Below are 19,494 nucleotides of genomic sequence, written 5' to 3' on the forward strand. Positions count from 1 at the left end.
CCAGTCTGCTGCTCAGCCTCTCCGCCTCATGATGAATGACCCCCAGCAAGGGCATCCCTGACCTCCAGCTCACTCTGAGCCAAGAGCCAGCCAGGTGAGTGAGACCATCCCAGACCATCCAGTCCCAGTTGTTGCCACTCAGAATAGAGAGACCACCCAGGAGACCACATGGTTAGCAAATGCTAGTTGATAAAATTACATATTCTCTTTTGTGGTTGCCCTACAAAAATACATTGCGTGTGTGTACATACACGTATACTTTATCTTCTAGAAATGGACACACAGACCTTAATAGTAGCTTGCTAAACATTCACAATTTATTTCGTCATCTTCCAGAGGAAAGCTTCATTACTTATGATGTCAGAGTGTTTCCCAATGTTCTCTTCACAGGAATATTTGTAACTTTTACAGGGTAAAAGATCTGGATTTCTTTAGACTGTCAAAGGTGCTCATGAACACAACAGATTAAGATCCACTGCTTAGAGGGGAGATTTTAGTATAAGGGAAGAGTGTTGGAAAATGAGATGAGTTTGATTCCTAGACAGCAAGCCTAAGTTACTATCCCGATAGGTGAAAAGTAGAAATATGTAATAAAAAATTAAAGAATACATTTCTACAAAATACAAATCAAGACTACATTAAGATACCACCTCACACCAATCAGAGTAGCAAAAATTAACAACTCAGGAAACAACAGATGTTGGCGACAACATGGAAAAAGAGAATTGTTGGTGGGAATGCAAACTGGTGCAGCCACTCTGGAAAACAGTGTTGAGGTCTCTCAAAAGACTAAAAATAGAATTACCCTATGACCTAGCAATAGAACTATTAGGAATTTATCCAAAGGATACAGGAGTGCTGATTCATAGGGGTACATGTACCCCAATGTTTATAGCAGCACTACCAACAATAGCCAAATTATGGAAAGAGCCCAAATGTCCATCAACTGATAAATGGATGAAGAAGATGTGGTTTATATATACAATGGAATACTACTTGGCAATGAGAAAGGACGGAATCCTGCCATTTGCAGCAATGTGGATGGAACTGGAGGGTATTAGGCTTAGTGAAGTAAGTCAGTCAGAGAAAGACAGATATCATATGTTTTCACTCATATGTGGAAGTTGAGAAACTTAACAGATGACCATGGGAGAAGGGAAAGAAAAAAAATATATAGTTACAGAGAGGGAGGCAAACCATAAAAGACTCTTAAATATAAACTGAGGGTGGAAAGGGTGGAGAGCGGGGAAAATGGGTAATGGGCATTGAGGGGGACACTTGTTGGGATGAGCACTGTGTGTTGTATGTAAGCAATGAATCATGGGAATCAACTCCCAAAGCCAAGAGCACACTTTATACGCTGTATGTTAGCTAACTTGACAATAAATTATATTTTAAAAAGTTTAATAAAAAAAGAATACATTTCCATAGCATTTCGCAAATAATCTCAGTATTACTTTGACTTACTGTATCAACATTATCAAAAACACTGGTTAAACACATACCCGTGCATTCTAAATCTTCACACGACAGTGCCTGCCTCCAAAATTTTCCAGGATTCTCTTCATTTTCAAATATTGTCACTTTGTAACAGAAATTCCAATATTTGATTCTAAATGAAATCTTCCAGGCTGCTTCTCAAGTTTAGAACGAAAATCTTTTTTTTTTTTTTTTAGATTATGTGTACCATTTTTTAAAAAAATTATGTTACAAAATGTTATGATCTTGAAAGATAAATAACCCAGTTAAAAATGGAAAATGGATATGAATTAAGATTTCTCCAAAGAAGATATACAAATAGCCAATAAGCACATGGAAAGATGTCCAACAGCATTGGCCATTAGGGGAATACAAAGGAAAACTGCAATGAGACCCCACTTCTCACCAACTAGAATGGCTATGATCAAAACAATGGAAGACAACAGATGTTGGTAAGGATATGGAAAAATTGGAGCCCTTATGCACTGCTAGTGAAAATGTAAAATGGTAAAGCTACATTAGGAAATAATTCGGCAGTTCCTCAAAAGATTAAACAGAGTTCCCATATGACACAGCAGTTCCCCTCCTGGGTATATACCCAAGAGAAATGGAAACTTACATTCACCCAAAAACTCATACACGGATATTCACAGCACCATTATTCATAACAGCTAAAAGGTAGAAGTAACCCAACGTCTGTCAACTGATGAATGGATACATTGTAGTATATCTTTATGAGTACTGACAACTTCATTCAACATAGATGAAGCTTGAAAACATTATGCTAAGTGAAAGACACTAGTTAGTCACAAAGACCACACAGTGTATGATTTCACTTATATAAAATATTCAGAATAGGAAAATCTATAGAGAAAGAAAGTAGATTAGTGGTTGCTTAGGACTGAGAGATTGGGAGGGAATGGGGAATAACAGCTAATGGATATGGAATTTCTTTTAGGTGTGATGAAAATGTTCTAAAATTGATTGTGGTGATGGGAGCACAACTCTGTGAAAATATCAACAAGCATTGAATCATACACTTTAAAAGGGTGAAGTTGATGGTTCAGAATCATATCTCAATAAAAGCTTATGAAAATGTTATAAAGCTTATGATCTTAATTGGGAACACTAATTTACTGTGTGAGATTTTGGGTTTTCCACTTTGACATATAATGGCTGCCTCATGTTTGTCCCACCTCAGCTATTTGGGAGTGGGCTTCCAGTTCTTGGCAAATTGCCCACCACTGTCGCTGAAATAAAGTCAGCTGCTGGTCAACACAGCTTTGAGAAAGTATCTTCCCATTCCTGCCTGGGGTCTTATGAATCTGGAGTTTCCCTCTACTTCTGGAACACTGATATCCAGGGCTTTCCTTTCTACGTAAGCCAGTAAGCTGGCCAGGCCCTACTTATCTTCATCTGCCATCTCCATATCCCATGGGTTGGGTCTAGTATGCTTACTTCCTCCCTCACTGCCAAATGGATTTCTAGTATAATCCAGTGGATTTGAGGTTCCTCTGTACTTCTAAAGTGAAGCCCATGGCTGACTCCCCATCTCTATTTTCTTCATCACATACCCTGGGATCTTGACTCCTATTCGAACTCAACCAGATTTGCTATGTCCCTTCTACTAGGATTCAGTCTCTACCTTTACTAACCTAACCTTAGTAACCAAGAAGCTACCAGTTTTGCCATTTTTCTGCTATCCATTCCCCTCCACTACACAACTTAATTATTTCATGTTTGTCCTGCCCCTCCTTAGGTAAAGGGTCACAAGGCCTCCATAAATGAGTGAAGTGTACCAGGTAAGAACTGCAGCAAAATGATGATCTTAGCCCCCATCAAAAGAATGCTTTCCCCCCTGCTGATTGTTGCTGTATTAAAATGAGGCCTTCTGCTGCCAGATCTGCCAATTTGTCAAGGGCATGGAAATCCAGACATTTAAGTAAAATCTCCTAATTTATATAATTTGCCTTGATTTCTTTTAATTAATGAAAAAAAAAAAACATCATGAAGACCATACAAAACTTACCTGTAAGCCAAATTTAACTCAAGAACCACCATTATGGGAATTATCCAAAGGATACAAGAGTGGTGATTCGAAGGGGTACAGGTACCCCAATGTTTATAGCAGCACTATCAACAATAGCCAATTTATGGAAAGAGCCCAAATGTCCATCAACTGATGAATGGGTAAAGAAGATGTGGTGTGTGTGTACATACACACACGCACACGCACACACACACACACACACACACACACACACACACACACACTAGAATACTACTCAGAAATAAAAAAAGAATGAAATCTTGCCATTTGCAGCAATGTGGATGGAACTGGAGGGTATTATGCTAGATGAAGTCAGTCAGTCAGAGAAAGACAGATATCATATGATTTCATTCAAATGGGGAATTTAAGAAACTTAACAGAAGACCATAGCAGAAGGAAAAGAAAAATAAGTTACAGAGAGGGAGGCAAACCATAAGAGACTCTTTAACAAACTGAGGGTTGATGGGGGTGGTGGGTGATGGGTATTGAGGAGGGCACTTGTTGGGATGAGCAAAGGGTGTTGTATGTAAGTGATGAATCATGGCAATCTACTCCTAAAGCCAAGACTACACCGTATGTTAGGTAAATTGACAATTAAAAAAAAAAAGAACCACCACTGCAGTAGATCTACTTAGGATTTGCCCAACCAATCTCCCACACTCCCCACAGCAGTCAGCATCTGCCATGGTGGGCTCACACCAACAGTCTGACAGAACAGGCACAAGGGCCAAAAGGAAGCTATGGAACAAATTTGTGTGTGTGTGTGTGTGTGTGTGTGTGTGTGTGTGTGTGTGTGTGTAGATAGATAGATACACACACATACACACACACAATATAAATATACACAACACACAAGAGATAGTTGTTATTTTGGTGCCTTGGGTGAAATCCTATAAAGTATGCATGTGGAAATAAATAGGCTGTGTGGTTACTTTCTAAAGAAGACATTTCCGGGGCGCCTGGGTGGCTCAGTCGGTTGGGCGGCCGACTTCGGCTCAGGTCAAGATCTCGCGGTCCGTGAGTTCGAGCCCCGCGTCGGGCTCTGTGCTGACTGCTCAGAGCCTGGAGCCTGTTTCAGATTCTGTGTCTCCCTCTCTCTGACCCTCCCCCATTCACGCTCTGTCTCTCTCTGTCTCAAAAATAAATAAACGTTAAAAAAAAATTTAAAGAAGACATTTCCAATGATCAAATCAAAGCTCCAATTTTTCTTGTTTCAAATGGTCTTTGATACTAACAAGAGAAACCACTGAAGCAGTTATCTAAAGAAATCCAAAGCAATACAAAATACTTGCACCTATAAGACCTGGGTTTCAGAGTAATATTGTAAAGTTCATTCAGTCCAACATTCACTCATTCACTAATGGATGGCAAGTGAATATTTGGAATGGAGCAAATCTCTGCTGTATTCTTTATTTCAGTGTGCCATTTTACTTCACTAGTTCAAATATAATCTCTTATTCTCCTTCTAGACCAAACCAAAGTGGATTTTTTTAATGTTTATTTTTGAGAGAAACAGAGACAGAGGCATACCACGAGTGCTGAAGGGACAGAGAGAGAGAGGAAGACACAGAATCTGAAGCAGGCTCCAGGCTCCGAGCTATCAGCACAGAGCCCAATGCAGGGCTCGAACTCATGAATGGCGAGACTGTGACCTGAGTCCAAAGTTGGATGCTTAACTGACTGAGCCACCCAGGCTCCTCCCAAAGCAGATTTCTACGTGGATCCCTCAAGGTACACATAGGCCAATTATGCAAACTGTGATGTTAGTCATTCTGATAATACAGAATTTCTGCTAAAGCAGATTAATCTTATTTTCTAGGTACCAGGCATTGTTCAAAAATAATGATATGGCCATTAAGACTTTTTCCTTACAAAAAGGGAAGAATACCAAATGATGAGAAGCTATTCATTTATATTTGCATACTTCAAACAGCTGTCTACCCTAGATATGTTACTGAGTGTTAGGGGTGATTAAACTTGAATTTATAGTTGGTGGAAGGAAAGGTAATCCTAGGCAGGTAGCCACTACAATAGGCAATATATAAAGAATTAACATTTTAATGCAACAGAATGAAACTGGGTCACTTTCTTACACCATACACAAAAATAAACTCGAAATGGATTAAGGACCTACATGTAAGACCTGAAAACAAAAACTGCCAAGAGAAAACATAGGCGTATGTAAACTCTTAAACATTAGTCTTAGTAATATTTTTCTGGATCTGTCTCCTCAGGTCAGGGAAACAAAAGCAAAAATAAACATTTGGGATTACATTAAACTAAAAAAGTTTCACTTTTGCACAGTGAAACCATCAACAAAACAAAAAGGAACCAAGCACATAAGAGAGGATATTTGCAAATGATATATCCAATAAGGGGTTAGTATCCAAAATATATAAAGAACTTCTACCACTCAACATAAAAAACACATAATCTGATTGAAAAATGGGCAGAGGGGCATGTCTTTTTCTGAAGAAGACATACAAACGGCCAACAGAAAGAGGAAAAGATGCTCAATATCACTAATTCTCAAGGAAATGCAAAGCAAAATCACAATGAAATATTACCTCATACCTGTGAGAATGGCTAGTATCAGAAAGATAAGAAATAGCAAGTGTTGGTGAGGATATGGAGAAAAGGGAACCCTTTTGTACTGTTGGTAGAAATGTAAATTGGTGCAGCTACAATAGAAAACAGTATGCAGGTTCCTCAAAAAATTAAAAATGCAAATACTGGAAATACTATTAACCCAGTAATTGTACTTCTGGGTATTTATCTAAAGAAAATGAAAGCACCAATTGCAAAAGATATATGCACCCCTGTGTTTATCGCAGCATCATTTATAATGGCCAACCTAAGCGTCCACTGATAGATGCACAGATAAAGATGTGGTACACCTTTCTTTTTCAGTGGCTTTTTTTACTTGGTGATGAAAAAAAAAATGAGATCTTGCCATTCATAACAGCACGGATGGACCTAGAGGGTATTACGTTAAGTTAAATAAGTCAGACAGAGAAAGGCAAATACTATACGATTTTACTTATATGTGGAAACTAAAACCAAACAAATGAACAAACAGAAAAAGACTCATAAATACAGAGAACAAACTGGGAGTTGCCAGAGGGAAGGGTAGTGGTGAAGAATAGGTGAAATAGGTGAAGGAGATTAAAAGGCACAAGCTTCCAGGGGCGCCTGGGTGGCTCAGTTGGCTAAGCTTCTGATTCTGGCTCAGGTCATGATCTCAGGGTTTGTGGGTTCGAGCCCCACGTCAGGCTCTGAGCTGACAGCTTGGAGCCTGCAGCCTGCTTTGGATTCTGTGTCCCTCTCTCTCTCTACCCCTCCCCAACTTGTGCATGCGCTCTCTCTTTCTCTCTCTCAAAAATAAAAGAGGTAAAACTTCTAGTCCTAAAATAAATAAGCTAAGAGGATGACAAGTATAACATAGGGAATATAGCCAAAAATATTATAGTAACTCTTTATGGTGACAGATGGCAACTACACTTACCATAGTGAGCATATTGTAATGTAGATAATTGTCAGATCACTAAGTTGTACACCTGAAATTAATATAATAGTGTATATCAACTATACTTCAATTAAAAATAAGAAAAAGAATTAACATTACACTTATAATATACATATTTATGTATAATATATATATGTATATTGTGTGTACATGCAGACACATACTTTAAAGCAGCAAGAAATTATAGTCAAATTCTGCTGATGAATGCTTACCAGGCATATCCACATTTTCTTTTTCTTTATTAGTTAACATTTCTCCACTCACAAGGCTTATGGTCTCCACCATAATTTGCTAATCAAGAGTTGGAGGCAATGCTAAATTAGCATTTATCATAAGTGCTATTTCATGAATTTACATTTTAAAGAAAATAATGACAGCAAATTAATCCTAGGCTGACCAAATAGTCAAACTCACCCTCCAAAGAAAGAAAAGGTCAAAGGTACTTCAAAAATCAATTAGAATCTGCTATCTATGTACCTCTGGGCAACCTGTTTAAATCTCTGTGAGCTTCTGTTTGCTTATCTGTAAAATGGGATGTTAAGTCAAAACAACTGCTAAGATTTCTTCTAAATATAATATTAGATGCAGACATCAAACCCTAAAGTTTTCCCATCAAACCCTAAAGTTTCACTAAGATTCTGGCTACATCTCTCCTATTCCATATGCTCAAAAAGTATTGTCTTAAATAAGGAAAAGCACTATGCTGAATAAACAATCCACACTGCAGTTAGCCAGCATAGATAAACCAAAGTCTATAAATAGATACACACCCCACCTCCACTGCAACTCTCTCTCTCTCTTTCTCTCTCTCCCGTGTTGCCCAAACTTCAGCCATTTGACTTTCATGTCAAATCTGAGTACCATGTATGTTTTTTTTCCCTTAAAAGTGGAATTTAAGTTGGGTTACTTTTTAAAAAATTTATCCATTCTAAGCAATCATAAGCTTGACTGTGCTAGCTTTATACATTTTTTCTAATAAAATTTAAAATAAATTTAAAATTTATACATTTTTTCTAATAAAATTTAAAATAAAATTTAAAATAAATACCAGCAATTACCATCTAGAATTGTGCTGTACACCTTCCCTGGTATACACATTAAACTTTGGGAAATACCAGAGTAGCTTTATGAGAAGAAGGATATATACATGATGGCCTAGAATACTTAAGATATTGTTTTTAAAGGAATCTACTATAGTAACACCATTTCCATTGCATTTATTAGGATAGCAAATCAACTGTTATATCCATTATTCTTTCATTAGTTAGAGAATCTGATTCCATATATTATTTTAAAAAGGGGACAATAGGACCACCAGTTAATGGGTAGAGTTTTTGTTTTATATATGAATTAGCATAAATCCCACTTTCATCATGCCAAGTGTTGATGCCAAATCTTTTGGAACCATCTAGATCTGTGAACTGAGAACGGCATTTTCTGTGGACTATTGAATAATCATCTTGACAAGGATAATCCTATGGGGGAGAGGGGGAGAAAGAGAAATAATATTGAATGACCGAAATACGTAAAAATGAGTGATTTCTAAAAGTTGATCTTATTAAGATCCAAGTTTAATTTTCACACAATTAATTTAATATCTCAAGTTACAAATGCTTCAATGAAAATATGGCTATTGTTTCATTTACAAATACTTTAATTCTGAAAGAAGAATCTAGTTCTTTTATTTACAAAGCTAAAAAGATGAATTGTTACACATGTAAAATTTTTCTAAACCATAAATATACGGCACAAAGAACAGTTTAAATTTCATGATCATCTACGTAAGACCAAAACAATTACAATTTACCTATCATTCAACATCTTTTTAAACTGAATATGTTATAATTATTCCAAAGAATATTATCTTGGGTTGTATCTTTCATAGTTGCTATCAAGTGACTTGCCAGTAAATGCCAAACTCAAGGGTTCATTCCTCTGAGAAATTTACCTCAGGATAACCCAGTATAATGTTTAAGGTATTTATCCCTAAAGCACTTCATAGAAACTTCCGTTGTAATAAAATGAGACACTGTCATTGACCATTTCCAAAAGGGAATATTGATTCTCTCAGATTACATCAAGGATAATGGTAGACAAGGGACATAAAGCCCTTGAACTCACTATCTAATTTCTGCTTCAAATTGGTGCTAATTTTAAATTTTTTTTTCAACGTTTATTTATTTTTGGGACAGAGAGAGACAGAGCATGAATGGGGGAGGGGCAGAGAGAGAGGGAGACACAGAATCGGAAACAGGCTCCAGGCTCTGAGCCATCAGCCCAGAGCCTGACGCCGGGCTCGAACTCACGGACCACGAGATCATGACCTGGCCGAAGTTGGACGCTTAACCGACTGCGCCACCCAGGTGCCCCAAATTGGTGCTAATTTTAAAGCACTAACACAATATTGAAATTAAATCACCAGAACTATAAAACAATGAAAGAACATCAAAATAGTTCTAATCTTAGATTGGTTTTATTGAAAATAATTGGAAAATGTAACCATTTATTCAACCATAACAATAAGTATGGGGTCAATGTATTTACGGAGTGCCTATCATGGGTTGGGCACAATAGTTGAGTGTTTATGTCTTTTAATCCATAGCAGGACTCTGACATAAGAATTATTACTCCCACTTTACATATAGGAAAAGATGTTGCTTAAAATCTCAAGAAAAAGAAATTTTAAGGAATGCCAATATTAAGTAATTCAGCCAGGACTTGTAACTAATTATCTGACTGTAAGATGCATTCATTATCCCTCCAGGACCCTCATGAAATTCTTAATAATTAGGAGATGACAAGAAACACAAACCACAAAATCCTAAAGCTACATTATATCCATGTTATTTTCTGTATAGTTTGGGCTTTTGTTTCTCGGAGGCAGTGTCTAATTTCTCTGAGGCACATATGTTAGTTTTTGGTCTGGTAGAGGCCCTTCCAACGAAATTTGAGCATTACTGGCCAAACCTGCCTGCTCAAAGGGAGGCAGGGTCTGCTCATTCCTACACCAGCTTCTGTCAAACTAAAGGGAGCTTCAAATTCAGGGTCAACGTGTTTCTCTAGCATCCCCTAGGCAGAAAGGATGATTTATTTTGATCAGGTAGGTGAAACGATTAAATATGATGTTTTAAGAAAAGGATTCTGGCAGCAAGAAGGTATTGACTACTGAAGGTAGAAATGATCAGATTCCAGAACAGTAATTAGAATTAGAATGACAATAAGAATTCACATATCATTAACTGATGTATGGGTAAACAAAATGTGATCTATTCATACAGTGAAAAAACATTATTTGGTAATAAAGTGAACAAAATACTGACACATGCTGTAGCACAGATGAACCGTGAAAACATTATGCTAAGTGAAGGAAACTAAACCAAAAAACTACACATTGTATGATTCCTTCTAAAGAATGTCCACAGAGATAGAAATTAACTTTGTGAGGAGCTGGGGGAGGGGGAGAATGAGGAGAGACTGTTAATGGGTGCAGTGGCCAATAGATCACGGGGCACCCAGGCATTTGCTAAGCATTATTTGTGAGTTGTGTCTGTGAGGGTGTTTCTAGACGAGATCAGCATTTGAATCTGCACACTCAGTAAAGCAATTTGCTCTCCCTAATGTAGGTGGGCATCTTCCAATCCACTGAGGACCTGAATAGAAGAAAAAGGCAGTGGAAGAAAGAATTCAGTCCTTTCCTGCCTGATAGCTTGAGCTGGGACATTCATCTTATCCTGCTCTTGGTACGTGGTTCTCGGGCCTTCAGACTTGGAATGAATTACAGCCACCAGCTTCCCTCGGTTTCCAACTTGCAGCCAGCACGTCGTGGGACTTCTCATCCTCCATGTTGCATTAGCCAATTCCTTAAAATAAATCAATCTGTCTCCCTCTCCTCTCTCTTTCTGTCTATCCTAGTGGTTATCTATCTGTTGAGAAATGTGACTAATAAAATGCATATGGAATTTCTTTTGGGGGTGATGAAAATGTTCCAAAACTGATGATTGTATGACCCTATGTATATACAAAAATCACTGACTTGCATACTTTTCCAGGGTGGATTTTATGGCATGTGACTTATATCTCAACAAAGCTATTATTTTTTAAAAGTGGATAAGTAGGGGTGAGCAATCCAAAAGTTAGGAAAACTAGTTAAGAGACTACTGCCTACTCATACACACATGAAATTGAGTCCCTTCTATCATCAGAGGTATATTGGTAAGTGAGTTCCCCACCAGAAAAAAAAAAAAAAAACCACACAACTTATTTGTGATAATTGCCAAATTCTGTGTTGTAAATACTCCCGCTATGGCTGACTTCATGCTATCAAAGTGAGGTCAGTAAATATTGGGTTGGGAAGACGTGAGTATAATTAGCTCATGAAAACTTTAAGAAATGACTCCAGTTAACCCTGAATCCACTTCTCCCACCCCCCATTGTGTGACGGCCACACGATTTGGGTAGATCAATCCTACTGCAAGCTCTAGGGGCAGAATCTAACTGGCCTATGACAATTATAATAATCTCACGTCCACTCTCAGTGATCTCAGTGATTGATCCAGTGTTGGGCATGTGTTTTGAGTTTGTCCAAATAAAGTAAAGCCCAAGACTTTTGTTCAGTGGTTTGGAGGAAAGAAACTCTTTTTCCATTACTGGAAATGAGGAAGCATCTAGCAACCAATAGGTTGCTATTGGTACTGCTCCTACAATCAGTTTAGCATGAAACCAACACCATAAAAGGCATATTTGAGAGTCAGTAAGAAGCATGATGACATTGCTGTATCAATCCTTTACTGAAACATGACTTTTCAAAAAAAAGCGTAAACCAACAAATTGCTTTTGTTGTCTGACCTGAGTTGGATTTTGTACAACCTACTAAAAACATCCTAACTAATGTGTACCTGAATAATAGGTAATGTTGGAACACTGAAGTACTAAGAATCAGAGCAAAAAAAAATGGGCAAAACCAAGGAAGTAGGACAAGTATGTATTTATAGTAGGAATAAAGGCAAACAATAAATTTGTGACTAAATATATAATCAAGAATTAGAAGAATGTGAATATGGAATAGGTAAATAAAACAGGACAATAAGAACACACTGCTGGGATCCAGGAAGGTATAACTATTATATGAAAGCAGAGCAAGAATGGTTTTTCAAAGTTTAATACTAAAGGCACAAACTAGAATAAAATAGCTGTACCAAGAGCCACCTTAAAGGACCTTAATACTGACTGCAGCTTAGACCCAAGGCCAAATTGAGATGGTAGGAGTCTTAAACAAGAAGTAATTTAGTGTGCCACTCAAATCAAGTATACAGGGGGTAATCATTTCAAAATGATGCGTAGTTTTGCCCTTTCTGTGTGTAACCAGTCATTTGCCCAAGGTGAGATCAAAATTTGTTTCAGAATAAAATGCTAACCAAAGAACAAAGTACTATCAGCTTCTAATATGCAAAATAGGATTTTTCAGCAGGATAATAGCCTTGCAAACCACTCACAATTGTGAGGACTTTAGAATACCAATGTCCAGGCCTGGAAGACTTCACATTACAGAGTTCTCCAAATGTATAGAAAAAAATATCCTTTTGTTAAGGCTTAACCAAAGGTTGGAATGAATAGTCGGAAGATAGGGAAGAGTCTGGGGAATTATAGGAATGAGAAAACAAGAGAAAAGGGAAAAGCAGGATGGCAGAGACAGCCAATGTATTTCCCAATTTTCCCTTTCCCAGACTTCAGCCAGCAGAGTCCCTCTGACCCGGACAGAGGGAAGTACATGAGACAAATCAGAGTAATGATGGAAAGGCATAAGAGGGGCCCCCATCCCTCATGAGAACTCTTGAAACTGACCATCTCAGGCTGCCCTTTCATCTGCCTGGAGGCCACCACACCCACGCTGGTGGGGCAGAGGGAGACTCTGAGTCACTTTTGGCATCCTGTGGGGAGTCTGCAGAGGGCGTTACTAACAGGAGCTGCAGAGCTGAACACTGGAGCTGGGGCTGAATGGGAATCACAGAAGTCTTCTGTGGGGTCCACAGTATTTACGGGAGTGGAAACGAGGCTGAGTTATCCCAAGCAAGCCATCTGGGATCTAAGCTAGCCCAGAGAGAAAGAGTGAGAAATAGAAAAAGACGGACGGTTCAATGTCCACAGACTTTAGCCACCAATGCCAGCAAGGAAAAGAGCGGCCAGGTGGACTAGGGACATCATCCCAGAGACCAGAACAGGCAGACAACAGCACACACAAAAATCCTACTCTTGCCCTCTGGCATCAGGATGCTAAGGCACATCCCCCTCTCCATATACCTGGATACCATCTTAGGGAGAGTCCTAGTTACCATTACTGTGTAACAAACAGGCCAACCCATGTAGAACAGTACAAAACAATACCATTTCCAGAATCTTTGGGTTGGGAATTTGGAAAAGGCATAACAAAGACAGCATCTCTCTGCTCCACAATATCTGAGGCCTCAACAGAGAAGACTTGAAAGCTGGGAGTGACTTGAGGGCTGGCGTTACAAACATCCCTCACTCCGGTTGGTGGTTGATGCTGGCTGCCCGCTGGGACCTCAGCTAGGGCTGTTGACTGAAACAATGATGCAGATCCTCCCCGCATGCCTGCTTGGGCCTTCAGCATGGTGCCTGGGTTCTGAGAATGGCAGTGGCACTGAGAGAACCAGGAGGAAACTGCATTGCTTTTTATCACCTGGCCTCCAAAGTCACATAGCATCACTTCTACCAGAGTCACGGTTCACCCAGTCCTAGGGGAGGTGATAAGGACTCTGCCTTTCAATGGAAGGAGTATCCAAATCACATTGTAAGGGCATGTGGGATGACCACATGTATTGCACCATTTGGGGAGAATGACAATCTGCCACATGGAGAAAAAGTAGGATGTGTTGGGGTTCTCAAGACTATCCCTGGATTCAGTGATTTCTAGGAGGAACCACAGGACTCAACATGTAGTTGTATTTGTGGTTATGATTTACTACAGCAAATGGATACAGAGCAAAATCAGCGAAAAGGCACACAGGCTGAAATCCAGAGGAAACCAGGTGCAAACCTCCAAGAGTCCTCTCCCAGTGAGTCACACAGGATGCACTTAATTTCCTCAGCAACGGATTGTGAAATACTGTTTACTGGGGAAGCTCATTAGAGCCTCAGTAGCCAAGGTTTTTCTCAGGGGCTGGTCACAGGCGCGCTCTTTGCCTAGCAAAATTCCAGACTCCCAGAAGGAAAGCAGGTGTTCAACATGAACCATATTGTTTGCACAAACTGTTTAGGTGCAGTAAACCACTCTCATTAGGGAGTTCTAGTCCCAAAAGTCAAGTTTCTAGATGCCAGACAAGGGCCAACCTTGCAAGCAGGCTTTTTAAGAGAGAACAGTCTCAGTTCTGCTGTTAGCTCTTTTCTGCAAACAAAGGATGGGAGGAGATCTCTGAGAAAGTGAGAGTTTTTTTTAAAGGGAAATCAGGGGCGCCTGGGTGGCGCAGTCGGTTAAGCGTCCGACTTCAGCCAGGTCACGATCTCGCGGTCAGTGAGTTCGAGCCCCGCGTCGGGCTCTGGGCGGATGGCTCAGAGCCTGGAGCCTGTTTCCGATTCTGTGTCTCCTTCTCTCTCTGCCCCTCCCCCGTTCATGCTCTGTCTCTCTCTGTCCCAAAAATAAATAAACGTTGAAAAAAAAAATTTTAAGGGAAATCAAACACTTCCTATAGGAACTACTTAAATTACAGAATCAGACTAAGCTGTAAATGGATTGAAGAGTGAGTGTTTTCCCACTGGTGGTGGGCTCAGGAAGAAGGCCAGTTATCCATTAGACACTTTTCCTCTGCATATGTGAGTTGTAAACAGTTGTTATATTTCCACACCCTAACATAATATTTAAATATGTACATGTTCAACATTTATTTAGTGGGACTGGGAAGAAATGTTTAGAAATTGCATATAAAAACAGAGGTGCGAATCAGCACACATTGTTGGCTGTTCACTGTTCTAGTGCTACACCGACCCTGAGTTCTGACAACGTTTACTTAAGATAGGATAATCACCACAAGCTTTTACTGGGCCCTTAAGGTAGATGAGGATCCCTGGTAAAATTTGTCTGGGGTGTGGACTGAATGGGTATTGGTGCACAATGGCTTACGCAGAGCCAGACTAGAAGACACATTTCACGGCAAGAATTTAGAGGACTCACCAGGCCAATGGGGCTAAAGAATCAAAGATGAACTATAGCTTCAAATCTGGATGTGGGAGAGTTCTAAAACCAGTAAAAGAGTATGAAAGACATGGAGATGGAGGGAGGAACTGTTTTAGGAGATAAATGATGAGTCACATTTTAAGACATTTTCAATGTGAGATGACATCAATACAAAATCTTTATTTGAAATGTGGTGCTGTGGGATAGACGGCTGGGAAAGAGGTCAGTGCCCTGTGCACAGTAGTAGATATTGGCTGGGGAAAAATAAAGAACAGTATTGGAACCATGGATGATATCTGAATACAGACTGTGAATTACATAATTACACTGCATCAATTATTCCTAAGTTTAAAAATATTACCATAGATATGTGTCCTTGTTCTTAGGAAAATCACATGGAACTATTTATAGGTAAAGGGGCACAGCCTACTCTCAAATAGTAAACAATTGGTCACTTGGGGTAAAGATTATGTGGGAGTTCCCTGTGCCATTCTTGCAACTTTCCTATAAGTTTGTAATTACATAAAATATATTATCTCACCCCCCCAAAAAAAGTAATGGTTGGAGAGCCTTGGGTGTGGATGAATTCTCTGAGATTGCATAAAACGAGAAGCACAGAGGTCTGGATCCCAAGCCTTATGGACACTCATGGTTGTGTCCATAAAGAAGCCATGAAGGACAAAGGAGGAGAGGTATGAAGTGCTGCAGGGTCATCAACTCTGAAGGTAGAGGGAGGTGGAAGAATGCAGTGGGAGCCAACAGGTGCTCACTCCCAAAGAAACATCATACAGAGCAAGACTCGACAAAATATAACCAATAGTGCTGTTCCAGAGAAACAGAGAGGAAGTCTAATGAAACATCCTGATCAGACGTGGAAGCAGGCATTGGTGTTATAGTGGTGAGCATGGTGGCCTTCCTGATAAAAGGTGGAAAAGAAAGAGTGCCAGAGAAAGATACATCTATGGCCAGGACAAACAGGCCATAGAAAGAGGAAGCACTAAAGATGCAGCAACAGAATCACTATGGGGAGAATCTGCCTTCAGGTTAAGAAAGCGTTCTTCCTTTTCTTCTCGTTCTCTTCCTCCTTTTAAACAAATCTTGGAAAGACAGATTAGGACGTTACAGGAGGGTCCTCTGGGTGAGGGGGTCCCCCCACTTGACATTCTCTCACTGTGAAGGAAACAATATAGTTTTACCACCTATGTCAATAAAATGTATCAGTATCTTTAAGTGACAGGTATCCTGCTCAGATCCCCATCCCCTCACCACCCTCATCTCCACTGACCCTTGGGTGCTATATTCTTACTCTGAACACCATTATCTCCTGAACCTTCTTTAGAATAAAATGACCTTACCATTTCGTGGTCAGCTGTGTACTCAGTCTTGACCAAGTTCTGGCTGTACTTAGTCTTATTTGACTTCACCTTTTTTCTTTAGGATCTTTTATTTTTTATAGCTTAATTTTTCAAGGTCATTTTCAGTTTGAAGACTATCTTCTGGAACATGAGTAACTCTGCCTAATTTAATAGTATACAATAATTTGAAAGCTTAGTCTCAATTCCTTCATCCAGATCATCCATAAAAATGCATAATGTGTTATGTTTCCTGGCCAAATCAGTCACTGTGAACTAACCTTGTGTCCACCATTACAGATAGCTATTAGCCACCTGGCACTCATATAGCAAAGACCATTCTTCCCTAGCATGCCTGTAAGTATGGTCATTTGGGGTACTCCATTTACTCTTAAAAAGGCATTTGAGGCAGCAAGCTTATTTATGTGAATATCACAGTGGATGGAGTGAAAATAAATATACAGGTAGATTACCGTGATATTTTGTTTCATTACTTTCAATATACATAATGTATAAAATTCCTTAGCTGTTATACGCACTTGACTGAAGACCTGTCGTCCTCTAATAAGATTGTCTTCTGTATACACATGCGGAGTGATGTGAGAGCAAAAGAACAATTTCCACACAGCCAAGGCTACTTTATCAACCCTAGGGATGATGGAGGATAGGCATCCCAGACAGACTCCTTCATCCATTTCCTCACTACTTTAAAAATGACTTCATTGCTATTGGATATTTTCTTCTCCCAGTGATTGTATCACAGACACAAGAGTAATTGGCAAATACAGCTACAACAAACATGTTACTAATTGGATATATTTTTGTTATATATTTGAGAAACATTTACTACTCTTTTTATTTGATAAAATTTTACAAACGAAAAACACTTATAACCAATAGAGGGATGCATCTAAAGGAAAATAGTCATGGGAGGCACAAGGAAGGTTAGGCTATCATATAAATATAAATATTAATATCATTAAAGAGTCTGATCATCACGAAGAAAAATATGGAGACCTGCATGAATAGTCACTTTACAAAATAAGCTGACTTTAAACAATATCATAAACTTTAGTAATGTCTAGCATCAAAAACTAAGCAATGCCACATTAAACCTTAGCTATTGATACACTTTTAATGCACAAACTTTGATTGGTCCTATCATAGAAAAAATAAATACCATTTTTTTATTCCTCAGTCTGTATTATGTGAGGACACCTGCCACTATTTTATACTTATAATGGCATGGTTAGTTATAAATTTGAGGCCCAGTGTTTTCAATTAAAATTTTTTTTCTTCCTTTACAAAAGTCAAATATGTTCAATGTAGAAGTTAAACATAATTAAAAGAAAGAAATTAGAACTAAACTCTTCTGACTTAACCCAGAAACAAAAGAAGATCACTTCACTTCAAAAGGCAATATAAAGTGAAGGTGTAGTTTTAGAGAACACAGGGTTCTTTCCTCTAAAAAGAGACAACACAAAAACTGCTTGAAAATTTGAGTTTCCTGAAAATTAAGACCACAATTTCTCAACTGTTGGTGATACACGAGATGAGGATGAGTTAAAATATTAACTTCCTAATTTTTAAGTAGACTTGAATTAAATGTTTGCCAAGGTCCTCATCAAAAAGATTACTTGGTCATAAATAAATACTATTAGGATGGGACAGGATCAATGAGAGAGAATCATATCATCTCGAATACATAAATAGTAAAATTTGAGAGCCCAAGAGCTATATACGTTAGTGAATTCTTAATATTTTTTCTCTAGCTTACTTTATTGTAATAATACAGTATATAATACACATACATACATAATGTGTATCAATCAACTATTTATGTTGTTTATGTTATCAGTAAGGCTTCTGGTCAACAGTAGGCTATTAGCAGTTAAGTTTTTGGTGAGTCAAAAATTATTTGTGGATTTGTGCATCAGTCAAAAATGATTTGTGGTTGGGGGGCGGTGTCAGTGCCCCTAACTCCCACATTATTTAAGGGTCAGCTGTGTATATATATAATGAGAGATCCTTCCTTCCTTCCTTCCTTCCTTCCTTCCTTCCTTCCTTCCTCCCTCCCTCCCTCCCTCCCTCCCTCCCTCCCTTCCTTCCTTCCTTCCTTCCTTCCTTCCTTCCTTCCTTCCTTCCTTCTTCTCACCTATTAGCAACTATATATTCCCCCCAATAAGTCAAATCTTTTTGTATTCCAATGGGGAGGCTGTGGAATGGAGCTATGTGAACAAATGCCAGCAGATCCTAAAGTTGAAACTGGGGTCTAGGAAATGTGGTCCCTTAATGCTGACAGAATCCCATGAGACTCAGAACTAGAACCATTTGCCTCAAAGTACAAAATCATGTGTATACATATCTATGCATATACATATAATCTCAGCACAAACGTGTAACACACAATGAGATCTTTCAGGCATTGTTTTAGACTGAGGAAGGCCACCATTTCCTTCTGAACCCAAGTAATAGAGGGCCGTTCCTGTGGTTAGCTAACAGCAGTATTTTGGAACACCTTGACGTCAATCAAAAGATAATAGGTACAACCACATGACTCCTTCCCTCTTCTCCAATTTCACCTTCCAACCCTATCTCATTTGCAGATGAATCTAAAACTCTTTTTCATTTTAGTCAATAGTCAATGTAATGAGAAAAACAAGGATATGCAGCAAATGCCCATTATTCTTTTGTCAGTAAATATTGAATTAGAACATTAACAGGACACAAAAGAGAAAATTAAATAGTAGATATATTAAGATTCAAGGCAAAGAAAAGTAGTACTAAAATAAAAGTCATGAAAACACATCATGGAACCTGGAACATTACCTAGTTAAAAATTACACTTCATTCTGGAGTATAAGGCTTATACATGATTTTTCAATGCGGCCAATTCAAT

At 38.7% G+C, this 19,494-nt stretch overlaps 1 protein-coding gene across 7 annotated transcripts in view; it reads right to left on the reverse strand.

Annotated features, from left to right (window-relative positions):
* Positions 1–19,494, reverse strand: part of MAMDC2 (MAM domain containing 2) — a 398,140-nt gene that overhangs the window by 265,494 nt on the left and 113,152 nt on the right. For 2 of the 7 annotated variants that reach the window (XM_040449387.1, XM_040449388.1), the window contains exon 6: positions 8,256–8,530. The exons of the other annotated variants lie outside the window; for them this stretch is intronic. In XM_040449387.1, coding sequence (XP_040305321.1) covers positions 8,342–8,530 — 189 coding nt within the window. In that variant the 3' untranslated portion in view covers positions 8,256–8,341. Of the gene's footprint in view, positions 1–8,255; positions 8,531–19,494 lie in introns of those variants that run through there. 7 annotated transcript variants of the gene reach the window in all.

This window comes from Herpailurus yagouaroundi, unplaced genomic scaffold, assembly GCF_014898765.1.
Source record: "Herpailurus yagouaroundi ecotype Mexico unplaced genomic scaffold, PumYag 199, whole genome shotgun sequence".
Lineage (NCBI taxonomy): Eukaryota > Metazoa > Chordata > Mammalia > Carnivora > Felidae > Herpailurus > Herpailurus yagouaroundi.